Here is a 13051-nt window from a genome sequence, read left to right as displayed (position 1 = left end):
CGAATAAGTTTCTCCTGAATGAGTTGTTAAAGTACTTAATTGTTGTATTGGTTAAATTACTTTAGAAATAAGTCAAATAAAAAATAGTTTAGTCAGTTGAGCAATTAAGTGAACAACAGCTACTAAAAGAACAATTGTAACACCAGATGATTCTAATTCTAATCTGGTGATCGAATCAACTTAAAAGTTGTTCAAGAAACAGACTTGAGAATAAAGTTATTGCAAACAAGCATAGCGTGGATTGAAATACTACACGTTATACAAATGAAAGATAATTCTCTTTCCTACTAGCAGGTATTTCGCAGTCGAGCCCACTGGACTGTAGCTTTCTTGCTTGTTTTAGTTAAGTCAATGCTGCTGACGTTAGTTAGTTACCCATTCTCCAACAACAGCAACAACAAAAACAGTTCGCTTGCCCTGCGGCCAACACTGACCGTTGCTCCGTCTCTCTTCGCTCTCTCTCTTGCTCTTTATGCCCCTCGCTTTTATCCGTTTGTGGACACTCGGCCTTCGCGCGTGTGTTTGGACCTCTTCTATGCGTTGACATTGAAATTGTAAAAATAATTCTCCCCCAACCCCAGCCAGCAGCGAGCACCTTTCACGCACATATAAATATATGCTGGGTATGTATGTAAGTAGTATGTGTTGTATGTGTATATAGATAGAGTAGCTGTGCCACACACAAAACATACACATACATACATATATAAGGACGTTTGTATATTCAAGTAAGGGCCAAAAAGGCTAAATGTTGTGTTGTTGTTTCCATTTGTTTTCCCTTGCCATTGTTGTTCTTGTTGTTGTTGCTGTGGCTTTGCTGGGGCTTTTGCTGTTTTTGTGTGTTAGTTCAAAGTTTTGTGTCACAAAGTCATTTCTGTCAAATAGGCAAAGCAAACACATTATAACTCGACTGTCTCTGTGGGTGAACGTTGCGTGCTTTGTGTGGGTGTATGTATGTTTGTTTGTGTGTGTGTGAGTGTTTGTGATAGTGTGCGTGAGCGTTATTTAAAGTTCAGTTTGACAAGCACTGTTGCCCAGACGGTGCCTCTCACTTTCCTTTTGCTTTTCCTTTCCTTTCCATTCCTTCCCTTTTTTTTGTGACAACGCGTATACGCCATGTGGTCCAAAGCAGAAGGCTCAACCCGAAAAACTTGTCCAAATGTTGGCCAAAACACTTTTTGCTCGCATGCGAACGAAACTTTTGGGCAGCGAAACTTTGTTGGTTATATTATCAATAAAGAGACAAATAAGTTTGCTGCTGTTAAGCGACCAATCGATTAACTTTTTACTTAAGGAATTTTCGATTAATTGAAAAAAGAAGCATCGAGCAGCAAGCCAAGGGAATTTCAATTGCCAGCACTTTGCAAATAAGTTACCAAAATATGAAACTTGCATAATTTATGCATCTACTTAAGGCAACCCAAAGAAGTTTGCTTAATTCAAAGAATGAATTTTATAGCAAATTAATTGAGCTATGTTTTCGTTCAAGTTCTCAAACATACACACCAAAAAAGAAAGAAAGGAAAGGAAAGGAAAGGAAAATAATGTCCTTTGTTAGTTGTGGTTGTCGTCGCTCGTTTGTGCCACAATATTCTTATGTATACATGCAATACATCACCTTTAATGGGCATTATGTGTTAGCAAGCATTTAGCCCTAAATGCCCGGCAATGTTACAAACAATTGAATTAAGACTGGGCCGCTGCACAATTGTCCCCCCCAAACAGCCAGGGCGATGGAAGCGTGGTGGACGGACAAACATAAAGCCCAAATGAGCCGCCAACCCAACAGCAGCAGCAGCAACAGCAGGAGAAGCAGCGCTGGGCCACTTGCCACTTGCCTCTGCGCTGCGCTGCGCTGTGTGTAATTTTGCCAGGCATTTAAGGACTTTGGTCGAGGCTAAAGATGAGCCTCAGTCCCAGACCCATTTGTTAGTTGTGGCCTAATGTATGTGTATGTGTCAGTGTCTATCTGTCTGCCTATCTATCTAACTTGCTCTCTTTCTCTCTATCTGTCTGTGTGTGTGTGTGTGTGTATTGGGCATTTATATTTAGCCATAGCTGGAGTATATAATATAGTTTGCCTTGTATATGGCTCGCTGGTTGTTGAGTAAAAACGACTAAACTACTTTTTGCCAGTTCAGTGGCTTTCAATGGCCATGCGGCATTTAATTATAAACATTTTATAAATATACTTATGCTGCATGCACTTACTTATATCTATAACATACATATAGACAACAGCGCATTAGCTCAGCTCATGTCCATGTGGCTCAACAATTTGTTGCCAACTTGAGTCGAGTGGTAAATGCGAATAAAAAGAAGAAAAAAAAAACAGTGAGGGGAAAATGCAATTGATTTAGCTATAAATCGATGTTTTGCCCATCTTCATTTGTATTCCCCCTCGCTTAGTCTGAGTATCTCTGTGTCTCTCTCTCTCTCATTGCTTATTTCACTTGCTTTCCCTCTCTCTCTGGCTGTTCTCTCTGGCATTGCTTTAAAAGTACTTGCACTATGATGGCAATGTTCGCAGTGAATGCGAGTAATTAGCGCTTTGAATGCGCCACTCACAATTCACAATCCACAGCACTTAGTGCGCAGTGTTCAGCAATCAGCGCAGCAAACAAATCTATTTTTTCAACTACACTATATGTATTAAAATGTTGTGTCAGTATTTTAGTTGTCAAAATCTGTGAATGAAACTTGTTTATGGCCTGCCAGTTGCTTTGGCCATAAACACCAACTACAAGACGACATTAAGTATACGTAAAGCCAAAGTGTGAGCCGCAGAAATATGATAGGCATCAGCTAGAAGCATTCGGAGCATTGTGTTTGTGTGTTTGTATCTTAATGTTCGCATCTGATGGCCGCATTTTAATTGACAGACTGTTAATGCAGCAATATACACACACACACACACACACGCTCTCTCTCTTTGCCGCATTCTGGGCAGACATTAAAGCGAGCAAATTGCATTTTGAACCATAAATCGCATCTAAATTCAATTAACTGTATTAACTTGCAAGCTTCAACTTGGCGGTGGGGTCAACTTGGGCAGCTGAGCTTCAACTGCGCACGCTATACTATACTATACTATACTATATAAATGTAAGCTCATTTGTCGCAAAATCTCATTAACCGTTCGTTTGGAGCTGGAGCTGGAGCTTGTTAGTGGCGAGGGGTGATGGCTAAGGGGGTACGCCATCATGTCGTTAATTAGGAAGGTTTTGTAATTGAATACACAGAACCGTTATGATGTTACCAGTTGCCAGTTACCAGTTGCCAGTTACGAGTTACGAGTTATCAGTTACCAGTTAGCAGTGACCCAATATCTTTTACCATGTATCTGCGCGTAATTGGGCGTGTGAGTGTGTGTGTGTGTGTGTGTGTGTGTGTGTGTGTGTGTGTGTATTGCCATATCACTCATCATTAACTCATTTGTAATGTGCTTTGCTTATGCACTTAATTGATCCAGTTGAACAATGCGTGTCGGCTTTTGTATTTGACCCTTTAAGCTAGTTTAATACCTAAGTTAAATATACAATTCCAGCAATTAAATGTAACAATTGCAAGCCGGAATAAAAAACTTTCAACTTTGCCCCTTAAGAAGAAATATGATTTGCAAACTTAATGCGCAACAATTGAAGCATGTATTATAGTTAAAGGCGGACAGCTAATTAAAAACAATGAAGAAAGCTACATTCGAGTGTGCTCGACTCTGAAATACTCGCTGTCATTTTTAATGAAAGCAAAAACAGTATTATTTTTAAAATATACCAAATTAATATATCGAAAAAATTAGTATATCGATATGGTATTACTTTCTAGAACAAGTAAGAAAGCTACAGTCGAATGTGCTTGACTATAAAATACCCGCTATAAAGTTTTGTAAGAACTGTTGCGAACGATTCTCAATTGCAGTCTAAGAGAGGAAGTCCTTTCGAGCTCAAATGCTGCGCGAATAAATATTTAAAATATTAAATATATTGAGTTAAATATTTCGTAAGTAAAGTGATCAACATGCAATTAAATAAAATAATAAGTAAGTAGTAAAAAAAGACAATATGATTTGGTCTTAAAACTATTAAATTTTTTATTGTTTATGATATGAGCAAGGACAATGTTCTTGAAATCAAGATGAGATTGAGATTTTGTCCCAGTTTTGAGAGCAGAATTTTAAGAACTTAGACCAAAATCATGATTATAATACCCTTTTATAGTTATAATACCCTTTTACGCTTTGGGTAGCAGGTATAATCAAGCAAGCACAAAAAGAGATTTCATTTTGAATATATAAATAGTAGTACATGCGCGCTTGGCAATTTGTTGGATTTGTTCGGCTGGCAAAATCAATGCGTGTTCAATGCAAATGAGTACAAAAAAACAACGACAGCAGCTTGTTCTTGTTTTGTGGAATATGTAATTTAACTCATTACCGGAGCAATAACAGTATAACAGCGATAATAAGCAAAGAAATATTTTATTGTATCTTTGACGCAGATATATCAGTAATGCCCGAAAAAGAAACAATGTCCAGACACATTTCATAGCCGGTGGCATATGTTGAATGGAGAGGAAAGGGGGAAGGGAAGGCGAGTGTGTGTGGCGTTAAAGCAGCTGCAAATTAATTAATTTCCATTTGAATTGCAAACAGTGAAATAAAAACCAAAATAAGGCAAACCAAATGAGTAATAAAAAAAAAACATTGAAGAGAAACCAACATTTAAATATGCACATACTTAAATGAATATGTTATGCTGCACTTGGCACTCGACGAGGTCCCTTAAAAATAAAAAAATGAAAAATAAAAAAGCGCAACCAGTTCAGCAATCCGCAACCAAACAACATCAACAACAACAACAGCAACAACAATCACAACAGCAACTACAAAGGACAACAGGTTTTATTTAATTAATTTCTTTTTGCGACCGCCGTCAAAAATTTTTGAACGACTGTTGAAAAAAAAGTGTAGCATACTTTTGTGCGGCTTGATTTATTTTGCCAGCAAACAGCATTTCTGACCAAAAGTGTGGACTATGCGAGCAGCGTGGTGAGCGGGGCGAGGAGAGGGGAGGGGAACGGGACTTAAATGCGAATGGAATGGAGTGAAGTGGAGAGGAGAGGAGAGGAAATGAATGCGACCTTCTGTTTCGTTCTCGCTCTCTCTTCCTCTACATATATATATATAAAATATATTTTTATATGTGTGCGAGAATTAAGTGAGCGTAAACTCTATGTGCGTGTGCGTGTGTGTGTGTCTGTATAAATTTACTATATACTATATGTATGTATATATAAATATTTGTTTGTGTTTGGGCAGCGAGTGCTGCTGCTGCACGGAAAATAGCCAAATTAAAAAGCGAGCAAATGTTTAAGAAGAACTGCAGCACAAACACACGCGCACACACACATCGACACACACACATACATACACGTACAGAGCACAGCCTCGCCCTGGCTGCAATTTACTTGCCTTGCCACGTCGCTTTTGCATCAATTTGGCTTTGCCCCACGCTTGACATTAATGGCAACCCAAAAACTCTCGCTCTCACTCTCGCTCTTGCAGTTGCTGTTGCTCTCCCGCTCGCTCTTCCTCTACTACCCTGGGTGAAACTCGTCGGTGGAACTGCACTGCGACTGTGTCTAGCTTATTGGATAATCTGATTTAAGAGCCAGTTACTCACATGCATGCACTTATTGCGCTTAATGGCACGCTAATGATAACAAATGAAATAAAGTAAGCATCGTCTTCTTTTTCTTTTTTTTGCTGGGTATTTCATAGTCGAGTCACTGTTTGTTATTTTCTCTTTTTTAATTTTGTTGTTGTTTTCCTTTCTTTTTTTGGTTTTTGTTTTTGTTTGGGGTATTCGTTAGTGGCAACTGCAGTTCAAGGCTTGTGTTGCTGCCGAAGCCAAACAAAATTCACAGATTGAAAATTGCGTATACGTGCAGAGTTCATAGCTGTTGTTGTTGTTGTTGTTGTTTTTGTTGCTCAGCTTCAGAATGACTATAGAATGCTATTGGCTGGCATCAGCAATCATGAACAACAGTCAAATGCCTTGTATACTTGCATATTGGCGCATCTTCAGCTAAACGCACTCAGCACTCAGCATTGTGCTCTGCCATTGCCATTGTATGTGTGTACACATTACGTATACGCAATGTGCGTGCGTGGTTCGAGTTTTGGGCTAATCAGCATAAAGTGCTCACAGAGTTGCCTAGCAATGGCAAAACACTAATGGACTGCTAACAATGCTCTGCCGGATTGTTCATATTGTGTGTTCGCTTTGTAATTATTACACGAAAACTCTCTAAAAATACATTCAATCAATCCAAATTGAATACGAACATTCTTCTGCAAATTAGTAAATCAATTGTTGTGCCAAGTAAAAGTGTAAAGCAAAATGCATTGAATTGTACATTTTACAAGCATATTTTCTATTTCAATAATTTAATTTAACGAACCGCATTCTTACATCAAATTATTAATTATGCAGTGAGCAGCAGCAATTTTTGTCTCAAGTCGCTTTTATGCGGCTTTATGGTTTCTCATAAACTGACTGCAAAATTGAAATTCCAGTATTGCATTCAATTGAAATTTAATCAGATAAATTCACAAAAATCTTTAAACAAAAGCAGAGAGTTTGGCTTTGTGTGTCTTATTTTCCATTGCATTTTATATTACAATCGAAGCGAGCAGCATCAACAAACATGTGCCCATAAATTAAGCATAATAAATAAATTAACATAATTATAAAATACTCTTCTCGCAGCAAATTGTAGGCTGGCAACATTTGAGCGCAATGCAAATGAAAGGCCAATAAAATATTTGCCACAGCCGCAGCCACAGACGCCGCCATCAGCCATCATATGAGTACCTTATTTATGGCCATACACAAGTGTGTTCTCCTCTCTTTCCCTCTCTCTTTCACTCACTCACTCTTCTGCTGGTTGGGTGCGAGTATAATTTGATTTATGTTGCGGCAAAATGACAGCAACAGCAGCAATGATGACGATGGCAGCACCAGGTCGCAACAAATTTGCGTGTCAAAATCAACTGCGACAGCTTTGACATCCCGCAAGGCTCATTAGAAGCAGCCTTACCACTGATAAGGATGCGCCACACACTTTTGCGCCACAAATAAACAGCAAAAGAAAAAAGAAGTTGTGTGTGTATAATAAAATTGAAACTTAACGTTGATTGTTGAGTTGAAGTAGAAATTGAATTTGAGCTCAACTTGAAGTACACTCGAAGGACAATGGGAAAGGATTTGCTTTCAATGCAATTATGTAACAATAATTAGCTAAGTAGCTGGCATTGAAAGGTGATTCAAAGCCTAAAACGAAAACTAAATTAAATTGCAATTGTATTTGTATTGAATTTCATATTTGAATTGCAATTGAATGGCTTTAGATTAGCCCAAGTCGATGAGTGCATTTAATTGTTATATATCGAACATTGCCTTTATGCATTACGATGTAATCAATCTGCTGGCTGGCTGGCTGGCAATTGTGTGATTAAATTCCGAATGCTTCTTTTGTTCTCTGTACAACTCGAAATTGCAATTGCAAACAAATTGCTCTAGCAAATCACATTCATATTTACAACATACAAACAAATTCAATTGCACTCATCGCATTGTAAATTCTGCAATTCTGAATTCATTTCCATATCAAGAACATGTGCTTTACTCCTCGTTGTGTTTAAAGGTCACAAATGCAAATTTCGCTAAACTTATTGCGACTATCGAAGCTCGACACACGACACTCGATGCTCGACGCTCTCGACTCTGCTCTTCTCTGATTTTATTTGCAGTCACAATTCACTTAACACTGCCAACGCCATCGAAGCTCAACAGAGAAGGGAGTGAAGAGGCAGCCAAAGGATGTGAACTATAGTGAATGTCAGCTCAACGTTTGACATTTCGTTGTGCCTGCATTGTCCACATTTATGGGCTATTGTTGAGTGCAGCAGCAGCAGCAGCAGCAAGGGAAAAAAATGCTCTACAAACGCTACATTAGCCAGAGAAAGCTCAAGAAATTTAATTAAAAAAAGCCAAAGCCAAAGGCAAGGCAAGGCAAGGCAAGGCGAGGCAGGCAAGCGAGCAGCATTGCCAATGGGATGCCAATTTATGTTGGCATTGGCGTTGGCGCTGGCAACGCGTCGTATGCGTCATGTGTGCTGTACTGTGATGTGAGGCGAAGCAAAAGGCAAGTAACCAAACAGCCAGCAGCCGAAGCCGAAGCTGAAGTTGGCGTTTTGAATAAACTGCGCTGAGTGGCAGCGAATGCGAAACGTATGCGACACAAAAATCAAAAAAGAAACGAAAAAGGAAAAAGCGGAGTGAAAATTAATGGAAAATTAATTAAGTGTCGTTTAATGTTGTCTCTATGCAAACGCTTTCAACGCAACGCAAATTAAATTGTTGATGCCACACACAGAGCAGGAGTGAAGGAAGAGACGGCATCGAACTCCATCCAATCTCCCAATCTCCATCTCCATTCTCCATCTCCGTTTTCCGTTCTCCATCTACTTTCGCTGTCTGTCGCTCTCGCTGTGGTTGTTGGCTGTTCGCTGTTGCTATTGCTGCCTCTTTTGATTTATTGCCTTTCATGTTGCTGCATTTTGAGTGGCACGTTGCACGTTCCACGTTCCACGTTTGCAGGTCGACATGGACCAAGCTACTGCTGCTGCTGTTGCTGCGGATGTGGTTCGGGCTGCTGCTTGCTTTGGCTGCTTGCGGCTAGCCACTTGAGCGTTAGCCAGGCCATAAAATTACATTTTTGCCATGAGTCCAGGTCCGGGAAACGGGATGGGTGCGGTGGCGTATGCGCAATCTCTGCGCGCACTTTTCATATGCAAAGTAAATGCAATAGTGAATGCAAATAGCAATTTTCATGCGGCTTCAATTCAATCAGCTGCACATTATGAACACCATCGCCATCGCCATCGTTGTTGCATTTCACCCATTTCCTACATTTCTCTCACACACACACCTACGTATTCCCTGCACACTTACCTTCTTGCAGTAATCAAGCAAATCCATTTTATCACGCAAACATGTGGCGCCCGTTGTCTTCTTGCTGAGGTCCGTTACCCAGCGACCCTCCTCCGATAGATATTGCGGCTGATATATTTGACCGGCTTCGCAAAGCACGGCGATCTGTGGCTCCCAGCGAGGCGAGGCGGCCTGCAAAGCGAACGAAATCCGAAAATAGAATTAGATTAAATATATACGAAGTATTGCAAAAGAAGGAAAATATAGCATAGATTTGTGTATGTGTTTGTGTTTGTGTGTGTGAATTGTTGATTGAATGCTCTCTGTGTGTATTGAAGTGAGTGAGGCACATGCTCATCGATGGCACAAACAAATTGATTCATGTCACGTTTGTTGCATCAACCAAGCTGTCGACCAGCTGTCGTCCACAATATATATATGAATATATATGTCTCGTTTGCTTTAATTGCTAAGCAAACAGTTGACCAACGACATAAGGAGTGAGAGAGATAGAGAGAGAGAGAGAGGGGAAGGTAAAAAATTGCAAATCCGTGAGGCAAATCCAGAAATGTAATCGCTATCGATGCATTTTGAATGTGCAGCTGCAGCTGCACACTGTGCGTATGCGTAATGCGCACACAACACATTAATCATACGCCACATTGTGCAAGTGAGACTTGCTGCCATTTATTGTGGGCGTGTCTGAGCGATAAAAAATGATGACGAGACGACAGCTAGAGACAACCAAAGATAGAGAGAGACGGAGAGAGAGTGTGAGATATCACATTTGAGGCTAAGAAGCTGGGTGAAATGGGCGTTTGCCAGACGTTTGCAAACGTGGCAGCAGACACGCCACACATGTGGCAATCAAGTGAGACAACTGAACTCATTAGGCACAACGAGAAGTGAAACCTCAACGATGTCTTAAATGCTTCATTACAGCTGCCATTGCCAGTTTTGCCCCGTTACGATTTGGCACTTTGATGAATGACCATTTCAAATCCAAGTGTGTGTGTGTTTAGAATAGACAAGCAGCAAAACGACGACGACATCAATTGATGGATTGATTCAATGATTTCGCTTTGATTTGAGCTACTGAGCTACTCCCATGCATAACATATCGCTGTGATTAACTCTGCCATCCTTTTGCAGCTCTCACTCTTTAGTTATAAGTTTTCCTCGATCAATTTTAATGTGTGCCTTATTTCATACTTTACTTTATTCTGTATTTTTAATCCACGATCAATTTCAATTCATGATTACTTTACTTCGTAAAGTAGCAACTCGTTTGCTATTTTATTTGTTTGCTTGCTTTTGATGTGCCACTTTTTCGTGCTGTTCCCATTTCGCGTAGATTAATAGCCTATGCTTCCTTCTTTCTATCCTTCAGTTGTTGCCGCTTGTTTCTTGCATTCGCCATTGTTTCTGCTGCCTGCAATTTCCATTAGTTGCTTCCATTGTTTGACATCAGTTCGTTGATAAGCTGCAGCTCGTGTTTTTTGTGTTTTCGCATTCGCATTCGCATTCGCATTCTACGCTGCATTCCCATTCGTATTCGTTTACGTATTCGCATTCACATGCGCATTCAAACATTTTGCATTCAGTTCGCTTTCAATCTAAGAGCTTTTTGTGTGTGTGTGGATTTTTGTGGATCATCAAAGCAAAAACAACAATTTTTCGCAAAAATATTCAAATTACCGAATTGAAAACTCAACTTTAATTTACTGCCATAAATTAAATGTAACTTCTAGTGACAAGTGACAGCATCCTGCATACATTTTATTCATCGTTTATCCTTGATCTGTGCTCATTGATACTTGTGATTTCATCGTCATCGCAATGTTGCTTCAAGCACATTTGTTTTCTTGCATGCAATTTGTTGTTGTTGTTTTTGTTGCTGTCATGACAACACACAAAATCTGAGCTGCCCTCAAAACAGCCTGTGGTGTCGAAGGGGCGGGGCGGGGGCGGGGAAAGGGGGCGAGTGGCATGTAAACTCCATTATCAAAATGCATTTGACGAAGAACGTAACGTAGCTGCACATAAACTGCATTAAAGAATCCTTACTGTAGCTCTGCCTTTTGCCTTGCTAATAAATATAATAATAGCGTGAGTTACCCTGGACTGGTATGTGTGTGTGTGTGTGTGTGTGTTGCATGCCGAGAAATGGAGCTTGAGTTCCTGTTGCAGCCCCAACTTCACTCCGGTTGTTGTTGTTGTTGTTGCTGCCTTGTCAGTCAGCCATTCATCCATCTATCCACACACCAATTGCCATTATTCATGTGCCTGGCTGTGTGTGTGTGTGTGAATGTGTTTGTGTGTGTGTGCGCTCAACTATTTCAAAAGTAATTAAGTTGGCAAAAAAGGCGGCAACGACGACGTCTCGACATTGTTGCTCTGCAACGTTTCGTTCGTTTGCCTTCTTCTTCTTGTTGTTTGTGACGTTGCACAGCATTTTTCCAGGCAATCTAATAATTCACAAAACAAAACATATACACACACACACACACAACACTCATATACACACACATACATATACAGTTTGCATGTGAAAAATTCTTTGGCTGAAGTTTTTGCTTGGTTGAGCTTTTGCCTTTTCGACGCCATTATTGAAATCGTTCTGGCCATATTTGTTGCTGCTACTGGTGTTGCTGTTGTTTATGGTGACACCAAAGCATATGCCAACGTGCAACGTGCAACGTACAACGTGCAACAACAACAACAAGCCGTACAATGTTGCAATCGTTATAGAAGGCGGCATATTTAATATTGTCGCTGCCGGGGCAACGCAATCAGGCCCAAACTCACACAGCAAATCAGGCACATAGCACACACACACACACACACATACACACATCCAACACTCACACACACATTGAAAATATCAACATGGAAAGTGCAGGTGGAAGTCATATTTCTCTGGGCTCATTTCGAACGCTTCTGTTGCGGTTATCAAATGGTTATGACTGCAATTAAATTACTGATGCAGTAATGCATCATAATAAATAATTGAATCGCCACTCGCCACTCGCCTCTCACATTCACATTCACATTCAATACACACATTTTTGGGTTTAACAAGTGTGCAACAAAATCTCATTCAACTGTTGAAACAAACGGATCTGTGGCAAAGTGGCAAGCAGCAAGCAGTGTAATCAAGCATTCAGTATTAGCCTGACCCAGACCAGATGATAAAGTTCTCTGTGTGCATGTGTGTGTGTGCGCTAGTGTGTGTGTGTTTGCCAGTGAGTTGCAGGGTTGCCAATCATCGGAAATGAGTTGGCAACAATTTGCTGGTGGCGCATTTTGCGAGTGGCAAACAGACGAAACATAGAGCGAGTCATTGGCAGGCGACAATCCAAATCGAAATTAAACAAACGCACACACACACACATAGAGAGAGAGAGAGAGAGAGAGAGAGAGAGAGAGACATGCAGTTACAGCGGGGCTGCATGCAACGCAGCGGAAACGGAAACGGATGTTGCAACGGGCGCCAAGCCAAAGGCAACGACGGCAACAGCAACGGCAATTGCAATTGCCAAAGTCTGCAGGCCAACAATGTTGCACAGCCAGTCAGCCACGCCCCTCTCTTCCCATCGCTTCTGCTGCTTGCCACTGTTGCTGGCAATCAAAGCTTGTGTCGTGTGTTTTTGCGCGAGGCAAAAAGGCAAAAATGTAATCAAACGCACGCCTGCAAAACCTTTTGCAGGTAGCACAGGCAGCAGAGGACACAGGACACGTAGGGGGCGTAGGGGGCGTAGGCGTGGCCAACTAGGGCTGGGCTAACAGAGTTGAGTTCAGTTCAGTTGAGTTCAGTTCGTTTCAGGTGACAGTGACAAGGCGACAGGGCGTCGAGTGCTTGTCAACCAGCTGCCAAATCGGCGACACAGTGCATGCAAAAATGTTGCGGTCACTTTGATCGCGCACACCAACTGCAATCCGAGTACTCCTGACCAGCCAGTTGAGAAGTGGCGAGTTTGGCAAGCCTACAACAGTGGCTCCCATGACAACATCGACATCGACAACAACAACAACAACAACTCATTCAAGCTAAC

General features: G+C 40.9%; 1 protein-coding gene across 11 annotated transcripts in view; it reads right to left on the bottom strand.

Moving 5' to 3' along the window:
* Positions 1-13051, bottom strand: part of LOC132795271 (amyloid-beta-like protein) — a 67424-nt gene that overhangs the window by 16695 nt on the left and 37678 nt on the right. For all 11 annotated transcript variants that reach the window (XM_060805904.1, XM_060805908.1, XM_060805902.1 and 8 more), the window contains exon 3: positions 9018-9188. In XM_060805904.1, the coding sequence (XP_060661887.1) occupies positions 9018-9188 (171 nt within the window). The remainder of the gene's footprint in view (positions 1-9017; positions 9189-13051) is intronic.

This window comes from Drosophila nasuta, chromosome X (assembly GCF_023558535.2).
Source record: "Drosophila nasuta strain 15112-1781.00 chromosome X, ASM2355853v1, whole genome shotgun sequence".
NCBI classification, from domain to species: Eukaryota; Metazoa; Arthropoda; class Insecta; order Diptera; family Drosophilidae; genus Drosophila; species Drosophila nasuta.
This window is presented reverse-complemented; position numbering and strand designations above follow the sequence as displayed.